General features: G+C 43.9%; 1 protein-coding gene across 3 annotated transcripts in view; it reads left to right on the forward strand.

Moving 5' to 3' along the window:
• LOC129829621 (sodium channel protein type 8 subunit alpha-like) overlaps window positions 1–19,527 on the forward strand; it is a 109,642-nt gene that overhangs the window by 11,369 nt on the left and 78,746 nt on the right. For all 3 annotated transcript variants that reach the window (XM_055891419.1, XM_055891421.1, XM_055891420.1), the window contains exons 2-3: window positions 1,002–1,334; window positions 18,205–18,322. In XM_055891419.1, the coding sequence (XP_055747394.1) occupies window positions 1,059–1,334; window positions 18,205–18,322 (394 nt within the window). In that variant the 5' untranslated portion in view covers window positions 1,002–1,058. The remainder of the gene's footprint in view (window positions 1–1,001; window positions 1,335–18,204; window positions 18,323–19,527) is intronic.

Below are 19,527 nucleotides of genomic sequence, written 5' to 3' on the forward strand. Positions count from 1 at the left end.
TATAGTCCACTACTTTTGACCAAGACCCATAGGGCTGTGTAAACTATTGTATGTAGGGAATAGGTTGCCATTTGGATTGCGACTCGTGATCTAACCTACTTGTTATATCTATCATACATGAAAGCCGTTGACTCATATTTGTTCTGTCGTTCTACATCTGTAGTGTCTTCTCAAAATAGCAGCATCGTTATTTGATGTTTTAGTTGGTGTTTTTAGTTTGATGATCTCACCTTTTTAACCGTTATCTCTCGTTCAGTGTTAGCGTATCTGGTCCCGCCCCAAATGGCACCCTATTCCCTATATAGTGCACTGCCTTTGACCATGACCCATAGAACTCTGTACAGAAGTAGTGCACTATATAGGAAATAGAGTGTTATTTGGGACATATCCTGTCTTATTTCTTCTTCTGTCAAGTCCGGACTGTACTGGTCCATTTCTGCGACGGCTCTGCTGTGCGAGAACTTGAAAGATCTTCTCTTGCTCTGAAGCTTTTCTTTACCGTAGAAAAAAACAGGGAGAGAGTACTTGCGTCCAAAATGGCACCCATATAGTATTTGGGTCAAGAGTAACGGGGTGCCATGTTGGATTCACATAAAGTGTAACGCTAAATATTACTTCTCCAAATCCAGTTCATATACATACATCTTGCTGTTATGATATCCATGTATGATATTCACAAACATTTCAAAATCATTCAAACTATTAAATATTTAATGCCTTGTATTTTCAAGAGAAGACTATGAAAATCACAAGGGCCTCAACAATAGGACAGCCCATTGCTACAGTCTAATCTGCTCTGATGTTCTTTGGGCTCTACTTACTCAACTCTCTTGCTCTTTTGAAGGAAACAGGCACCACTCACTCTTGTGCATATTACCTTCGAATGCTCTTGTGATTTTTGGTTTCACCTTGATTCATCTTTTGTTGAGCACCTTCTATTACCCTTCTAACTCTGCTCTCTTGGCTCATTTGTTCTTCATTACTCTCTCTCATTCCCCCAGAGCTAGTTTCAGTGGATGGTACAATACTTAAAGACCAAGTAGCTACAGGATGACAACATGGCTGCACCCCTTATGGCACCACCAGGACCTGACAGCTTTAAATATTTTACCGCGGAAACATTGGCTAACATCGAGCTCCGGATCAACGAGGAGAAGAACAAACCGCCACCAAAACAGGACAGCAGTCACCGTGACGACGACGATGACAACAAACCCAAGCCCAATGGCGACCTGGAGGCTGGGCGGAATCTGCCCTTCATCTATGGCGACATCCCTCCTGGAATGGTGGCAACACCACTGGAGGATCTGGACCCTTTCTACCAGGCTCAGAAAGTAAGTGAACCAACACACGCCTCCTCCTTATCTCTATCCTCCATCACAGACCGACAGACACACACACACACACACACACACACACACACACACACACACACACACACACACACACACACACACACACACACACACACACACACACATATCCTTGGCCTTGCTTTGTCTCAACACCTTACATCACAGATATAGTAAGAGGAATAAGTGCTGTCATGTGACTAAGATTGTATTACATTTTTTTAACAATCACTTTGGCACTAATTTCAGAACCTTGTGGTAATTTTTCAAAACCTTAGACACAAAACTCAAAACGGTCATCACTTGTAACACAGGCTGTCCAATGTTCAAAACATTGCATTGTGCATTCATATCTTTAAAAGAAACCTTGCACTTGCAGAATCGTTGGTTCAAATAACTAATTTATCATGAAATACCATAGGAACATTCATTTAGATCACCCACACACAAGATACCGATAGTTTCACTAGGTAGTTGTTCGTACAATCATTAAATATTGTAGTACAAAATATGTGATACGTTTCATTATGGTACTACATGTAAATACATCACTGTAAAAGGACTAATAGAGAGAATACTACAGACAGTGGAATCATTGACAGAAATCTGAAATGTATTGATGAAATACATTAAAATCACAACATAGGATTCTTTGAATCAAAGCAAAAAGAAAATAATTACAGTAAAACGTCAACTGCAGTGTTCCTCACCTGGCTCCATCAACCTGTAAAAAGCAAAACAAAGGATTGATTACTGTACTTCTATATTTCCATTAACCCTGTCTTGTGGATTTGGCCACATTACAATGGATGTTTTCATTAGCCAAACATCTTGGGAAGAATCTTCGGGCATGGTGAATCCAGGCCCGACACTGGTCTGCCGTGATGTCATTGCATGTGTCATCCATGGCCTGGAGAAGGGTGGCTTGTTTGTGAGGGCGGCTATCATATACCTTCCACCTCCATGTGGAGAAAAATTCCTCAATCAGGTTAAGGAAAGGAGAATATGGGGATAAGTACAGGGTGGTAAATTGTGGATGGGCCTGAAACCATGCTTGCACCATTTGAGCATGGTGAAACCTGAAAATTATCCCACACAATGACATGGGTCACGCCATCAGCGCTACAGACCTGATTTAGCTCATCAAGGAAGGTTACAAGGAGAGCTACATTATATGATCCAATACGAGGTCTGAGTCCCACCACACCATCTTCCGATATAGCCGCACACATGGTGATGTTGGCCCCACGATGTCCAGGTATTTGGATGGTTGCCCGCTGGTCAATGAAATTCCGACCTCTCCTCCTTGTCTTGGCCAGGTTGAAGCCTGCCTCATCCAAGAAGAGGAATTTGTGATGGTTTTTGTCAGCATCCAGCTCCATCACCCTCTAAAAATACATTTTGGAAAGAGAATTACTGATTACAATGATGTAGAGTTTTGGGGGAATTTTTCACAACAGGCCTCTTGCTTCACTCTGTCTGCATTTCTTTTCAAAGGCACACGGTATAGCTGTTTTAGAGACACCTGGTGCCCTTTCAGCATGCATGCAATAGTCGGCAAACTTATGGCTTCCACATTGTTGAACATGTCATCATTGTCCATGATGGGCTGCTGAATTTCTGTAAGGCGAATATAATTTCTGGCCCGAACCAAATTGACCACAGCCCGCTCTTGTTGGTCAGTCAGAATTTTGCCTCTGCCTCCCCTATTCGGCCTAGTCTCAATTCTTCAGGGAAAATGACAGTAAGAACACATTTAGTCACATCACCTACTCTGTGGTACACATTGGCATGCAGTATACAGTCATTTGACAATTGAGAGTAGCCTAATGTTTAGTGCATGCTGAAGATTTACTGGTTCTCATTGCGGAAAGTTGATCTTCTGAGGTTTGGTTGAATCATTGTAGCTGCCTCAGTCGTCATTGTCATGATTTACGACATGGTCTACAACTATTGCTCTGATTTCAATGGACACTCTTTGCTGTTGCTGCCGCGGTCTTGGTCCGTGTCCTCTACCACGTTCCCCCACACCTCTCAGACGAGGCCCACAACCACCTCTCAGACGAGGCCCACAACCACCTCTCAGACGAGGCCCACAACCACCTCTCAGACGAGGCCCACAACCACCTCTCAGACGAGGCCCACAACCACCTCTCAGACGAGGCCCACAACCACCTCTCAGAAGGAGGGCTTGTCCCCCGCCTTTCCTTTCACCACCACGTCTTCCTCCTCCCACTGCTTGACTATTGTGACCTGGATCACCTGCTCGCTCCATGTTATCGCTATGTTGTTGTAGGGGGTACCACTCATTTCACAATATACACTCGTACCACAATGTGAAATCTAATCATCAGAAACGAGTTGGCAGTATTGGAAAAGCAATTACAAGGGCCTGCAAACACTTACTGGCAACTTTATTAAATACACCTGCATGTTAACGCAAATAGCCTGCTCCTTCGTACAGCGAATCATGTGGCTGCCTGCAACTTAATATAAAGAGTATATAGAGTAGACAGCTTTAGTTGTTGTTCGTCCAAACATTAGAACGGGCAAGATGCGTCATCTAAGCAACTTTGACCCTGGTATGATTGTTGGTGCCACACATGGTGGTTCCAGCATCTCAGAAACAGCTGCCCTCCTGGGATTTTCACGCACTACAGTCTCTAGAGTTTACAGAGAATGGTGCGATAAACAAAACACATTAAGTGAGCGGCAGTTCTGTGGGCAAAAACACCTTGTTAATAAGAGAGGTCAGAGGAGAATGTCCAGACTCATTCAAGCTAACAGAAAGGCCACAAATGCTCACATAACAGCCGATTAAAACAGTGGTGTGCAGAAGGGCATCTCTTAACGTACAACTCCGTGAATAATTCAGGCTGTTGAGGAGACAAAAGGGGATCCTACCCGGCACTAGATAGGTGTACCTAATAAAGTGTACAGTAATGTGAAATCTGAAAACATGGTCTGGAAAAGTGGTACATGGGACCATAGAAACAGTGTCTGATAAAGAATGATGATGAAATATTACATCCATAGATAATGAGGTCCAATTGGTTCATGTTCCACGTTAATTGGTGTCAATGGATCTCGTTATCCTGAAACTTTCATGATCTACACTCGGAATGTTGTTTGTCAGTTTCCTCAAAACTATCCAACAGTTACTTATCATTTTGAGCAGTTGTATCAATTGATAATTAGATCATTGTAATGAAATTAATAGACGTCCATCTCAGATGTAATGTGTGAATTGCATTTTGAAATGGTAATACTTTAATGTTAAGTTGCGTCATTTTGAACAGGTGATTTTAGTTCAATGAACAAATGATCTTAGCTTTATGTGTATTGTATCCAAGCAATTGGAAAAAGTGTTAGTTTAAAAAAAAAGTGCACTTTGATCATTGCTTGTGAGTTTTGTGTCTAGAGTTTAAAAAAATGTGCACTTTGATCAGTTTTGTGTCTCGAGTTTTGAAAAATGACATCAAGATGCTGAAATTAGTGCCAAAGTGATTGTAAAAACACCTGTAAGGAACAGGAAAAACAGTGATTCTAATGATAGACCGTCTTCTGGAGATCAATATGGAAATGCTTTCCCAAAAAACTTCCCAATTCATTTAATGCAGTGGGCTAAATCAGTTTCTTGGTGGTCTTAAACAGATCTTCTTTGGAGCTAAAGTATACACCTCACCCACATGGTTATGGGCTTAAGAAAAATAAACAATACACTTGTCAGATATAAAGTTGAAATGTAATACATTTCGCGTTTGCATCCCAATATTACACTATACATCACAGAAGACTGAAATAAAGACTGAAATAACTAAACCGTTTGACATAAAAATACCGGATTTTTGGAGGCTTTAAAAAAAATAATGTTAATTAATTATGAAATTATGAAAAATATTAATAACACCCCTCCCCACAAGGCCAATAGGTATTTTGACTGCAGGAAAGGGATGTGGGCCTCCCGAGTGGCGCAGCGGTCTAAGTCACTACAGATCCAGGTTCGATCCCGGGCTGTGTCGCAGCCGGCTCAGACGCACAACTGGCCCAGCGTCGTCCGGGTTATGGGAGGCTTTGGCCGGCCTGGATGTCCTTGTCCCATCGCGCTCTAGCATCTCCTGTGGCGGGCCGGGCGCATGCACGCTGACACGGTCTCCAATTGTACGGTGTTTCCTCCGAAACATTGGTGTGGCTGGCTTCCGGGTTAAACGAGCAGTGTGTCAAGAAGCGGTGCGGCTCGGCAGGGTCGTGTTTCGGAGGAAAGGGGCTACATCTTAACTAGCGTATGCCTACCTGTCAGAATTATTATTTACATCAATCCAGTGGCCATTTGTTTTGAAAATCTCATGTGTCCTACAGAAACAGCACTAACCAAACGGTGCTAGGTGCCTGCACAGTTGAATTAAAAGTGGTCTCCTGATGTTGTTTAAGCATTGTTGTGGACTTAGATCATATTTTGTTGTTTTTCTGTTAAAAAGTGTGACTTTGAGAGAAGAACCCCCCCAAAAATGAAAAAAATCTGGATTGTTGACAAAGTTGACGGTCTCAGTTATGCATTTCACCAGCAGGCTGATACCAAAATGTAGACACTCATTCAGAGGCTGTAGTGTAGTTAGTATGTGTTAATAATTCCATACCTGGCCATGTCTTATGACTTTAAATTCTTATTTCTTCTTATTTCATGTTTTCATTCCATTATTAGCCTATTTGCATAGTACAGCTTCAGTTGACCTGACTGAAAGACCAATGTGGGATTGATCATTTTAGGTCATTCATAATGTATGTCACTGTTTGTCCTATCATTTTCCACACAGGGCGCCGTTCTGTCGCCGTGGGGGCCTTTTAGACATTTTGGGGCAATATTATAGTATACCCACTTCTCCAGGTACCACTACACACTGTTCACAACCAGGGGTGAAAGTTGGGCGGTACGGTCCGGTACGGCGTCCCGGCAAAATAAATAGTGGGGGCCATACCAGTAAAACATGAGCCTATGACAATAATGAAACCAAAATGTCAAGAAAACGGTGGGCTACTAGACCATTATTTATCATTACTGCCTGTCAGAGGCATGACAAAGACTCCTAAATGGTTCAACGAGAACACTGACATTTTGCCAAGGCGGAGATGATTGGCCGAAACTGAGACAGTGGAGGCATTAATTCTGGCCTAATGACAATCTCCAAATGTCATTACACTTTTTTGGCGTTTTGTGTAACAGATGTCTCTTTCCATTCACCACTTTGTTTGGAGGCTGGTAATATGTTGAGAGTGGATGAACGTGTGCAGGTCACCTAGTAAAAAGAGCCCTGTGAAGTGATTGACAATCATATGAAAACATAAGGACTGGTTGCGTTTATGCCACAAGAAAAGGTAATGCATTTTAAAAGTGACATTTTTGTTGTTGTTTATGACTAGGCCCACAGAGATGCTATTGAATTAATAGCGATTTTAAATATAATTTTATGATTAGGCCCCACGGCCGGCCCGCCCATTAGGCAGGATTAGGCAGCCGCCTATAGCAGCAGTTTGACACGGGCAGCATTTTCCGAGCTAAACTGACCAAGACGCACCTCCAACAATACATACCTCACATTATTCTGCCCCCAAACAATGATAGCTTCTCTCAGTGGCATTAGGGCTATACAGATGAGCGCTGATGCCGCCATATGATAAGCAGTTCCTACTTTGCCAAAGGCTGTAAAATATTTAGCTTGTCCATGCCCAGCGCTCCACCAACACTAGAGTACAGGCTGAGTAGTGCAGTCTGTGTAGAGTACAGTCTGTGTAGAGTACGGGCTGAGTAGTGATGTATGTGTAGAGTACAGCCTGTGTAGAGTGCAGCCTGTGTAGAGTGCAGCCTGTGTAGAGTGCGGCCTGTGTAGAGTGCAGCCTGTGTAGAGTGCGGGCTGAGCAGAGTACGGGCTGAGCAGAGTACGGGCTGAGCAGAGTACGGGCTGAGCAGAGTACGGGCTGAGCAGAGTACGGGCTGAGCAGAGTACGGGCTGAGCAGAGTACGGGCTGAGCAGAGTACGGGCTGAGCAGAGTACGGGCTGAGCAGAGTACGGGCTGAGCAGAGTACGGGCTGAGCAGAGTACGGGCTGAGCAGAGTACGGGCTGAGCAGAGTACGGGCTGAGCAGAGTACGGGCTGAGCAGAGTACGGGCTGAGCAGCGTGTCAATACAATAGAATCCTACTCCGACGCGTTCTGCCTACAACAACATCTCTTGCATAGTTAGTTTTGTTTCGGGATGTTGCATTGAAAGCTGCTAATACTGTATGTCACAATTGCCTCAGTCAAGGGAAACGTTGATGGTGTTAACAGGGAATACTCTAAAACAGTGGTCACCAACCTTTTCTGAATCAAGATCACTTTGAGTCAAAATGCAAGACGAGATCTACTGCTGTTAGTGGAATTAAATCATTCCTCTAATGTACTCATTAATTAAATTCAATCTGTCTATTTATAAGAATTTGTAAGATACCTATTAACATAAAATAGACAGGATACAGTCTTATTAAAATTAGATAATAGGGTTTATTCTCGGAGCAAGCTGCCATTTGATCATAAACACAGGTTTATATACAAGATATGACGTCATAGGTTACAGAATTAAGTCTCATTGTCCTGACAAATAGAAAACAGGTTCAAAAGTTCATTCCAACTTCACAGGGCACTCACATGACACATATATAATCATTTACCCTGAAGGCTCACTATAATTTATTACCACTTTAGCAGACAACTCAAGATAATGGAAGACCTAAAAAGTTTATGTAAACACCTCAGGGCTAAGTTGGGTCAGTTCAACCATAGTTTAACGACCCTTTCTGCTTATTTTATAACCCACAACACGAATCTCTTTTCACCAGGCATGCAGAGTTCAATTAGTTATAGTTTTATCTAAAGCTAGAATTTGTTTTAACTATTTATTAACAAAATTCCTAACAACTGCTCAGATTTTTTTTGACTTGGCTTATAAAACGTAAGTCTATGCAACATTAACCAATTTAAAAACAGTACTGTAGCAATTAGGTTTGTGCAGTAAGCTACAGTTGAAGTCGGAAGTTTACATACACTTAGGTTGGAGTCATTAAAACTCGTTTTTCAACCACTCCACAAGTTTCTTGTTAACAAACTATCGTTTTGGCAAGTCGGTTAGGACATCTACTTTGTGCAATTTTTCCAACAATTGTTTACAGACAGATTATTTCACTTAGAAGTCACTGTATTACAATTCCAGTGGGTCAGAAGTTTACATACACTTAGTTGACTGAGCCTTTAAACAGCTTGGGAAATTCCAGAAAATGATGTCATGGCTTTAGAAGCTTCTGATAGGCTAAATGACATCATTTGAGTCAATTGGAGGTGTACCCGTTGATTTATTTCAAGGCCTACATACTAATACATACACATTGAGTGTTTGTAAACTTCTGACCCACTGGGAATTTGATGAAAGAAATACATGCTGAAATAAATAATTCTCTCTACTATTATTCTGACATTTCACATTCTTAACTTAAAGTGGTGATCGTACCTAACCTAAGACAGGGAATTTTTACTAGGATTAAATGTCAGGAATTGTGAAAAACTGAGTCTAAATGTATTTGGCTAAGGTGTATGTAAACTTCCGACTTCAACTGTATAGGCCCAATACATTATCACCACATATTGGCTTTGATTGAATTGCCCTGCCAATGCGTTGTTCAGGCCATTCATATACAATTATTTTTCAAAGGTATGATCACACCGGTAATAGATCTGTTGCTGTATTACTTTTGAGGCATAGCTGAGTGAGTATACATTTAAATAATTAGCTTTTATTTTACCGGGCTGATAGTACCTGTATCTGATGTCTCAGCGGAAGGAGAGAGCAGCAGACTGAGGGTCCACCTGTCAACATCTCTCCAGTCTCCCTTTTCTCCACTGACACTGACCAAAAAGGGACACAGTCTTCCAGCTGATGGCACATGAAATGGTTCAAAATGGCAACAGTTGGCCTACCCAGCACGCAGGGCATCTGAAATCAGGTGCACCTACTGCCAACCGCCCAAGACAAATAAAAAAAAATAAGAACACAAGTTTTTGTTGTTGTTTTTTTAACAGAAATGTTTGGTGATCGACTAGAAATGCCTTGGAGATCGATCAGTCGATCACGATTGACCGGTTGGTGACCACTGCTCTAGAAAGTTGAGTGAAGTTTAATCTCGTGCTTCTCTCTGTGGGCTGATATTTCTGCAAGTCCCAGGGATCTGCGCTTCAGTCTCGGGACGCACGCAGCTTAGAGGGAAGATTGGCTTGAAGTAGATTGTACAGTCAACTTTCCTGACACTGCTTCTTGACACACTGCTCACTTAACCCGGAAGCCGGCTGCACCAATGTGTCGGTAGTTACACTGTAGAACTGGCGTCCGAAGTCTGCGTGCATGCGCCCGGCCCGCCACAAGGAGTCACTAGAACCCGATGGGACAAGGACATCCCGCCAGCCAAACCCTCCCCTAACCCAGATAATGCAGGTCCAATTGTTTACCGCCTCATGGGTCTCCCGGTCACGGCCAGGTGTGACACAGCCTGTTCCATTCAAGAGGCCCACAGGTGACAGTTTTAATACTCATCACTATCAGAAGGTCAGCTGGACCTCACTAAAGTCCCGTAGATCACTTCATTACTCCCTTCTTGTTTACAAGCTTTGCTCCATAAGTTTCCAACATACACAACAAGGCCAAAATAATGTGTACACCCCTTCAACATAGTGGATTCGGCTACAGTGGGGGAAAGAAGTATTTGATCCCCTGCTGATTTTGTACGTTTGCCCACTGATAAAGAAATGATCAGTCTATCATTTTAATGGTAGGTTAATTTGAACAGTGAGATACAGAAACAACAAACAAATCCAGAAAAACGCATGTCAAAAATGTTATAAATTGATTTGCATTTTAACGAGGGAAATAAGTATTTGAACCCTTTCAATCAGAAAGATTTCTGACTCTCAGGTGTCTTTTATACAGGTAACGAGCTGAGATTAGGAGCACACTCTTAAAGGGAGTGCTCCTAATCTCAGTAATTTACCATTAAAATTATAGACTTATCATTTCTTTGTCAGTGGGCAAACGTACAAAATCAGCAGGGGATCAAATACTTTTTTCCCTCACTGTATTTCAGTCACACCCGTTGCTGAAAGGTGTATACAATTGAGCACACAGCCATGCAATCTCCATAGGAACATTGACAGTAGAATGGCCTGTACTGAAGAGCTCAATGACTTTCAACGTGGCACCGTCATAGGATGCCACCTTTCCAACAAGTCAGTTTGCCCTGCTAGAGCTGTCCCGGTCAACTGTACGTGCTGTTATTGTGAAGTTGAAACGTATAGGAGGAAAACACTCACTACCGAATTCCAAACTGCCTCTGGGTGCAATGTCAGTACAAGAACTGTTCGTCGGGAGCATCATGAAATGTGTTTCCATGGCCGAGCCTAAAATCACCACTCGCAATGCCAAGCGTCGGCTGGAGTGGTGTAAAACTCGCCGCCATTGGACTCTGGAGCAGTGGAAACGTGCAGTCCAACTTTACAATGCATAGTGCCAACTGTAAAGTTTGGTGGAGGAAGAATAGTGGTCTGGGGCTGTTTTCATGGTTTGGGCTAGGCTCTTAGTTTCACTGAAGGGAAATCTTAATGCTACAGCGTACAATTATATTCTAGACAATTCTATGTTCCCAACTTTGTGGCAACAGTTTGGGGAAGGCCCTTTCCTGTTTCATTATGACAATGCCCCCGTGCACAAAGCGAGGTCCATATAGAAATAGTTTGTCGAGATCGGTGTGGAAGAACTTGACTGGCCTGCACAGATACCTGACCTCAACCCCATCAAACACCTTTGGCATGAATTGGAACGCTGCCTGTGAGTCAGGCCTAATCGCCCAACATCAGTGCCCGATCTCACTAATGTTCTTGTGGCTGAATAGAAGCAAGTCCTCGCAGCAATGTTCCAACATCTAGTGGAAAGTCTTTCCAGAAGAATGGAGGCTGTTATAGCAGCAAAGGGGGGGGGGGGGGGGCAACTGCATATTATTGCCCATGATTTTGGAATGAGATGTTCGATGAGCAGGTGTCCACATACTTTTGGCAATATAGTGTACCTCACTTCCCTGTTGAATATAAAAATAAATACCAAACCCGTTCGCAGGGTTGGTTAACTTTTGAGGTCCCACATGGTAAATCCGCCTCTAGTTTTAATGCACCACAGTTATGGAATACTTTACAAAACAAATGACACCTGGATTCCCTAGTGTCGATAGGGCAGATGAGAAATCAGCTCTTTGAAGAGCGACAGTAACCAGCTTTGATTGAGGAGGGTATCAGTGCTATTGTGCTGTATGTACAGACAGACAGACAGACAGACAGACAGACAGACAGACAGACAGACAGACAGACAGACAACATTCTTTGACTATCCTCCAGAGTAGTCTCTACCTGCCCTAAACTATCAAATGTATGATAGCTGTTACAGAAACAAGGGCGTCCCATCCTCCTCTCTCAACATCGTGACTATCTTCTACCTAAATGATCATGGAGAAGTGCTGTATAAGTCAGTATAGTTAAGAGTCACACCTTATTGATGTTGATGTGATGTTTGGTGATATTTCCCTCCTTAGTCAATCTGGGCTCCCGAGTGGCCAAAGGCATCACTCTCCCTTCCAGCCTTAATCAACAACCACTCTCCCTTCCAGCCTTAATCAACAACCACTCTCCCTTCCAGCCTTTAGCAACAACTACTCTCCCTTCCAGCCTTAATCAACAACCACTCTCCCTTCCAGCCTTAATCAACAACTACTCTCCCTTCCAGCCTTAATCAACAACCACTCTCCCTTCCAGCCTTAATCAACAACTACTCTCCCTTCCAGCCTTAATCAACAACCACTCTCCCTTCCAGCCTTAATCAACAACTACTCTCCCTTCCAGCCTTTATCAACAACCACTCTCCCTTCCAGCCTTAATCAACAACCACTCTCCCTTCCAGCCTTAATCAACAACTACTCTCCCTTCCAGCCTTTATCAACAACCACTCTCCCTTCCAGCCTTCATCAACAACCACTCTCCCTTCCAGCCTTTATCAACAACCATTCTCCCTTCCAGCCTTAATCAACAACCACTCTCCCTTCCAGCCTTAATCAACAACCACTCTCCCTTCCAGCCTTTATCAACAACCACTCTCCCTTCCAGCCTTTATCAACAACCACTCTCCCTTCCAGCCTTTATCAACAACCACTCTCCCTTTCAGCCTTTATCAACAACCACTCTCCCTTTCAGCCTTTATCAACAACCACTCTCCCTTCCAGCCTTAATCAACAACTACTCTCCCTTCCAGCCTTTATCAACAACCACTCTCCCTTCCAGCCTTCATCAACAACCACTCTCCCTTCCAGCCTTTATCAACAACCACTCTCCCTTCCAGCCTTAATCAACAACCACTCTCCCTTCCAGCCTTTATCAACAACCACTCTCCCTTCCAGCCTTTATCAACAACTACTCTCCCTTCCAGCCTTAATCAACAACCACTCTCCCTTCCAGCCTTTATCAACAACCACTCTCCCTTCCAGCCTTAATTAACAACTACTCTCCCTTCCAGCCTTAATCAACAACTACTCTCCCTTTCAGCCTTTATCAACAACCACTCTCCCTTTCAGCCTTTATCAACAACCACTCTCCCTTCCAGCCTTAATCAACAACTACTCTCCCTTCCAGCCTTAATCAACAACTACTCTCCCTTCCAGCCTTAATCAACAACCACTCTCCCTTCCAGCCTTAATCAACAACCACTCTCCCTTCCAGCCTTTATCAACAACCACTCTCCCTTCCAGCCTTAATCAACAACCACTCTCCCTTCCAGCCTTAATCAACAACCACTCTCCCTTCCAGCCTTTATCAACAACTACTCTCCCTTCCAGCCTTTATTATGACACCCTATTCCCTAGTTTAGCATATAGGGAAAAGTAGTGCACTATTCAGCATATATGGGCCCTTGTCAAAAGTAGTGCACTATATAGGGAATAGGGTGCCATTTGGAACACGTACTCAGCCTCTGTATAGAGGCTGGATGGACGGATGTGAGGAAAATGTAATGTGGAGGAGGCTAGGAGAATTGGAGGTTCTCTATTGGTCTGTCTCCCCTCCCCTGACAGGCTAGCCCTGGGTGATACATTAGTACTGGCTCTAGGGCAGGGCTGGGCTGTGGGATAGGGCAGGGCTGGGCTGTGGGATAGGGCAGGGCTGGGCTGTGGGATAGGGCAGGGCTGGGCTGTGGGATAGGGCAGGGCTGGGCCATGAGATGGAGCAGGGGCTAGGACGCTGTTCTGACTATCTGAGAATACTAATGTAGGACGCTGTTCTGACTATCTGAGAATACTAATGCATCCCACTCCCAAATGGCACCCAAATTATGACAATCTTCATTCAATTGTAGCACACGCTGAGTGTGTAGGTCAGTTTGTCAGAACACCAGGTCAGTCAGGCTGGGGCTAGGATGTCTTAGGCTGGACTTAGTTTGGCCTGGGCTGGGGTTGTCCTGTGTTGGGGCTGGGTTGTCTTGGGCGGGGCTGGGTTGTCTTGGGCGGGGCTGGTTATCTTGGGTGGGGTTGGGTTGCCTTGGGCGGGGCTGGGTTGCCTTGGGCGGGGCTGGGTTGTCTTGGGCGGGGCTGGTTATCTTGGGTGGGGTTGGGTTGTCTTGGGCGGGGCTGGTTATCTTGGGTGGGGTTGGGTTGTCTTGGGCGGGGCTGGTTATCTTGGGTGGGGTTGGGTTGTCTTGGGCGGGGCTGGTTATCTTGGGTGGGGTTGGGTTGTCTTGGGCGGGGCTGGTTATCTTGGGTGGGGTTGGGTTGTCTTGGGCTTGGCTGGGTTGTCTTGGGCGGGGCTGGGTTGTCTTGGGTGGGGCTGGGTTGTCTTGGGCGGGGCTGGTTATCTTCGGTGGGGTTGGGTTGTCTTGGGCGGGGCTGGTTATCTTGGGCTGGGCTGGGTTGGACTGGGTTGTCTTGGGCTGGGGCTGGGGCTAGGCCATGCTACGCTGTCCTGGGTTGAGTTGGGGATGAGCCAGGCTGTGCAAGCTAGATTGTGCTTAGCCTCTATTTCCAAGCTCCTCACGTTCCACAGCTGAGTGATGAATGAGATTATGGAGTATGGTAACGCAAGACTAGCTTGTGCTGGGCTTGGTGTGGAATGCTGTCGCTACCAGCATCAGGTTAGTGGATGTTTCTCTCTGGTGGTGCAGAGTGGAGGAGAGGAAGGGGGAGAGAGCAAAGGAGGGTGGAGGATGAGGTGAGGACATGGGTGAAATGGGAGACGTTTGCAAGCATGCGAGAGCGAGCGGCATCGCTCCCTCTCTCTACCCTCTTGGATGCAGCCTAGCCCATGTTATCGAAATGTGTTTCGCTGTGAAGAACCTTTTAGGTACACTTACAGTAGACTCCGGGGGAAATGACAAGAGCACAGAAATACAGCAAATATTACAGATCTTTTCCAGGTTTTTAGTCCAAATGAGAGCAAATACCAAGCCCCTTAAAAGGATTAGTTTTACCGCACAATCTCATTCACACCCTTTTACAATATTTGACCGTTTTTTAAACGTAATGATGCTGTCTATGTTGTACAATACATCAGTTCATGTAGAGAGGACCAGAATTTAAAATGTTAAAATCCTAGAGAGAGGATGTTTGACAAAGGGGTGTCACTGGCCTAAACACAATACCCCATAATGTCAAAGTGGAATTACGTTCATTTTTACATTTTTACAAATTAATTAAACGCTGAAATGTCTTGAGTCAATAAGTATATTAGAACTATTCCCCTTTGTTATGTCAAGCCTAAATTAGTTAAGGACAAAACATTTGCTTAACAAGTCACATAATACATTTCATGGACTCACTCTGTGCGCAATGATGGTGTTTAACATGATTTTATTATGACTCCCTCATCTCTGTACCCCACACATACAATTATCTGTCAGGTCCCTCAGTCGAGCAGTGCATTTCAAACACAGATTCAACCACAAAGACCAGGGAGGTTTTCCCAATGTCTTGCGAAGAAGGGCAGCTATTGGTAGATGGGTAAAGGGGGAAAAAATGCAGTCATTGAATATTCCTTTTGAGCATGGTGAAGTTATTAATTACACTTTGGATGGTGTATCAATACACCCAGTCACTACAAAGATACAGGCGTCCTTCCTAACTCAATTGCTGGAGAGGAAGGTGTAACGTCTGCTTCTAACTCACACTCTGAGAATACTCACCACTCCAACATTCTGTTTAAGACAATTGAGCGTGTTGTTGGTGCCCCCTCTAGCAGTGATATGCTCGCATCCCCTGATCTCTCCAAACGTTTTTTTTACGATTCTTTACAGAATGTATAAATAATATTAGATCCCAGATGTACAGTAGCCAAGACCACACCAACATTTCTCACCTGGAGGCACTTGAAGCAGACTGTCTACTGCCTCCTTTTGCTCCTTTGAGAAAATATCCCTCGAGTCCCTCCTTGATACTTTAGACCACATGAAGATCTCCTCCTGCCCTTGGACATGATCCTTACTAGAATACTAAAAGAGGTTATGCCTACTGTTGGCCCCAACATTCTCTCTATTGTAAATAAATCAGTCATTGAAATAAATTCATTAGGTCCTAATCTATAGATTTCACATGACTGGTAATACAGATATGCATCTGTTGGTCACAGATACCTTTAATAAAAGTAGGGGTGTGGATCAGAAGACCAGTCAGTATCTGGTGTGGCCACCATTTGCCTGATGCAGCTTGACACTCCTTCTCATAGAGTTGATCAGGCTGTTGATTGTGGCCTGTGGAATGTTGTTTCACTCCTCTTCAATGGCTGTATGAAGTTTCTGGATATTTGTGGGAACTGAAACACGCTGTCGTACACGTCGATCCAGAGCATCCCAAACATGCTCAAGGGGGGTTTGACATGGAAGAACTAGGACATTTTCAGCTTCCAGGAATTGTGTACAGATCCTTGCGACATGGGGCCGTGCATTGTCATGCTGAAACATGAAGTGATGGCGGCGGAGGACTGGCACGACAGTGGGCCTCAGGATCTTGTCACGATATCTCTGTGCATTCAAATTGCCATTGATAAAATGCAATTGTGTTAATTGTCCGTAGCTTATGTCTGCCCATACCATAACCCCATCGCCACCATGGGGCACTCTGTTCACAACGTAGATATCAGCAAACTGCTCGCCCACACGACACCATACACGTGGTCTGCGGTTGTGAGGCCGGTTGGAAGTACTGCCAAATTCTCTAAAACGACGTTGGATGCGGCTTATGGTAGAGAAATGAACATTCAATTATCTGTCAAAAGCTCTGGTGGACATTCCTGCATGCCAATTGCACTCTCCCTCAAAACTCGAGACGTCTGTGGCATTGTGTTGTGTTACAAAACTACACATTTTAGAGTTGCTTTTTATTGTCCCCAGCACAAGGTGCACCTGTGTAATGATCATGCTGTTTAATCAGCTTCTTGATATGCCACACTTGTCAGGTGGATGGACTATCCTGGCAAAGGAGAAATGCTCACAAACAAATTTGTGCACACAATATGGATATGGTATGGAATGCATATGGAAGTTTTCTGGGATCTTTTATTTCAGCTCATGAACCATGGGACCAACACTTTACATGTTGTGTTTATATTTTTGTACACTCTTTCTCAGTGTATCTCCCTATGTTCCTCCACTTTGTCTCTCTCTCTCTGTCTCTCTCTCTCTCTCTCTCTCTCTCTCTCTCTCTCTCTCTCTCTCTCTCTGTCTGTCTCTGTCTCTATCTTTCTGAGGTCTCCCCATGGGGCTGGGTCACTGTCTTACTCTCCTCTCTTACTCTCTTCCTCTCCTCTCCTCTCGTCTCCTCTCCTCTCTGTCTTTGGGCTGAAACACTGGTCCACGGTCTATGCTCTGCTAGACTTACTGCAGGGTCATTAAAGTTTCATGCAAATTGTCATGCTTTATTTAAACAATTATGAGGTTATCTGCTTCCTACTCAGTCGGTCTCTGTGCACGCTTCCACTCCTTTCAATTCTAGCAATCGACAGCAGGCAGGGCAGGACACAATGTAGAGGAAGCAGCTGAAACATTAGCACAGGACATTTCTCTGTACACTGCACATTTCCTGTTAGAGAAGGAAACATCACGATGATTGGTTTGAGAGGGGCTTATGGGAAAAAACCCAACATTAGAGGCTGCCTGCCCTGCATTGAGATTGTTTGGCAACCATTTTCAGGATGTCGATTAGTAGGAACAGTATTTTAACATGTAGTTTACATATACAGGGTATGTCGACGTTGTCTGTCCAATATAGCAACCAACCAACTCATCATCAAGCTTTGATTATTTCAATCAGCTGTGTAGTGCCAGGGCAAAAACCAAAACGTTCACTCAGTGGGGCCCCAGGACCGAGGTTGGGAAACCCTGCATATAGGACAAGGTGGAGAGTAAAAAAAAAAAAGACAGATTATTTCTTTAAATGGCTAACATTGTTACAGCTGTGAAATGTTGTTTGTGAAATATGTTTATTTAGAATTTTATTCAAACATACAGTATTTATTTATGTAGATTAGAATACTAGTATTGTGACTTCTCTGTGCATGTAATTGACCAATATCTATGGCATATAATGTAATTGACAATGTTTTACCTGACATTTTCTTTTCTGAGCACATAGCTGATACATGAGGATGAAGTACTGTACCTAGAGCTATGTTGGGTGTGCATGCCTTGAATTATTACATTTAACCTGTTTATCTTCTCTCTCTCTCTCTCTCTCTCTCTCTGTTTCTTTCTCTCCACAGACATTCATAGTGCTAAACAGAGGGAAGACTATCTTCCGCTTTAGTGCCAACCCTGCCTTGTACATCATAAATCCTTTAAATATTTTCAGGCGAATAGCTATTAAAATTTTGATACATTCATATCCTTTCAAATGGTTTCTACCACGAGAGACCTAAGTATTTCCTGTTCGTTTTGATTATTTATGAAGATTCTGCTGCTTCTGTTAGTGCTGCATGCTAATGTGCATTTGACTGCTGCTTCAGTTTAGGTAGTATAGACTGTATATGGCACCCTATTGCCTTTATACACTCTTAGAAAAAAAGGTGCTATTTAGAACCTAAAAAGGTTCTTCGGCTTTTTAGAACCCTTTTAAGAACCCTTTTTTGGTCCCGGCAGATTGCCAAAGTGGATGACCCTTAATCATGGAAAGAGAGGTTTGATCATCCTAACAAAACATTCTCCAAACTTAACCTGCCAACCTTAAAGTACTTACTGAGCTCCCTGTAGAGGGCCTTCTAAAGTCTTCTGAAAACAAGGATGCCTTTTACTTCTTCCATCCACCCTCAGCCATTGATTAGATGACCCTCAGCCAAGTAGATGACACTGAAAATGACAATAACTGTATATCTCAATAATCTCAATGTTCTAAATAGGTGTCCTCGTCTCCTTTTTCTCTTTGTCATTAAACCACTAGACAAGTGATAGCGAATTCATTGCAGACTCCATTTTGGTTTTCACAGGACATGTATTCAGACCAGTGCAGATGAAAGAAAGGAGTCATAGAGGAGAGGAAGGAGACATAGAGGAGAGGAAGGAGTCATAGAGGAGAGGAAGGAGACATAGAGGAGAGGAAGGAGTCATAGAGGAGAGGAAGGAGAAATAGAGGAGAGGAAGGAGAAATAGAGGAGAGGAAGGAGAAACAGAGAGGAAGGAGAAATAGAGGAGAGGAAGGAGAAATAGAGGAGAGGAAGGAGTCATAGAGGAGAGGAAGGAGTCATAGAGGAGAGGAAGGAGTCATAGAGGAGAGGAAGGAGTCATAGAGGAGAGGAAGGAGTCATAGAGGAGAGGAAGGAGTCATAGAGGAGAGGAAGGAGTCATAGAGGAGAGGACGGAGTCATAGAGGAGAGGACGGAGTCATAGAAGAGAGGAAGGAGTCATAGAAGAGAGGAAGGAGTCATAGAAGAGAGGAAGGAGTCATAGAAGAGAGGAAGGAGTCATAGAGGAGAGGAAGGAGTCATAGAGGAGAGGAAGGAGACATAGAGGAGAGGAAGGAGACATAGAGGAGAGGAAGGAGTCATAGAGGAGAGGAAGGAGGCATAGAGGAGAGGAAGGAGGCATAGAGG

Source organism: Salvelinus fontinalis, chromosome 31 (genome assembly GCF_029448725.1).
Source record: "Salvelinus fontinalis isolate EN_2023a chromosome 31, ASM2944872v1, whole genome shotgun sequence".
Lineage (NCBI taxonomy): Eukaryota > Metazoa > Chordata > Actinopteri > Salmoniformes > Salmonidae > Salvelinus > Salvelinus fontinalis.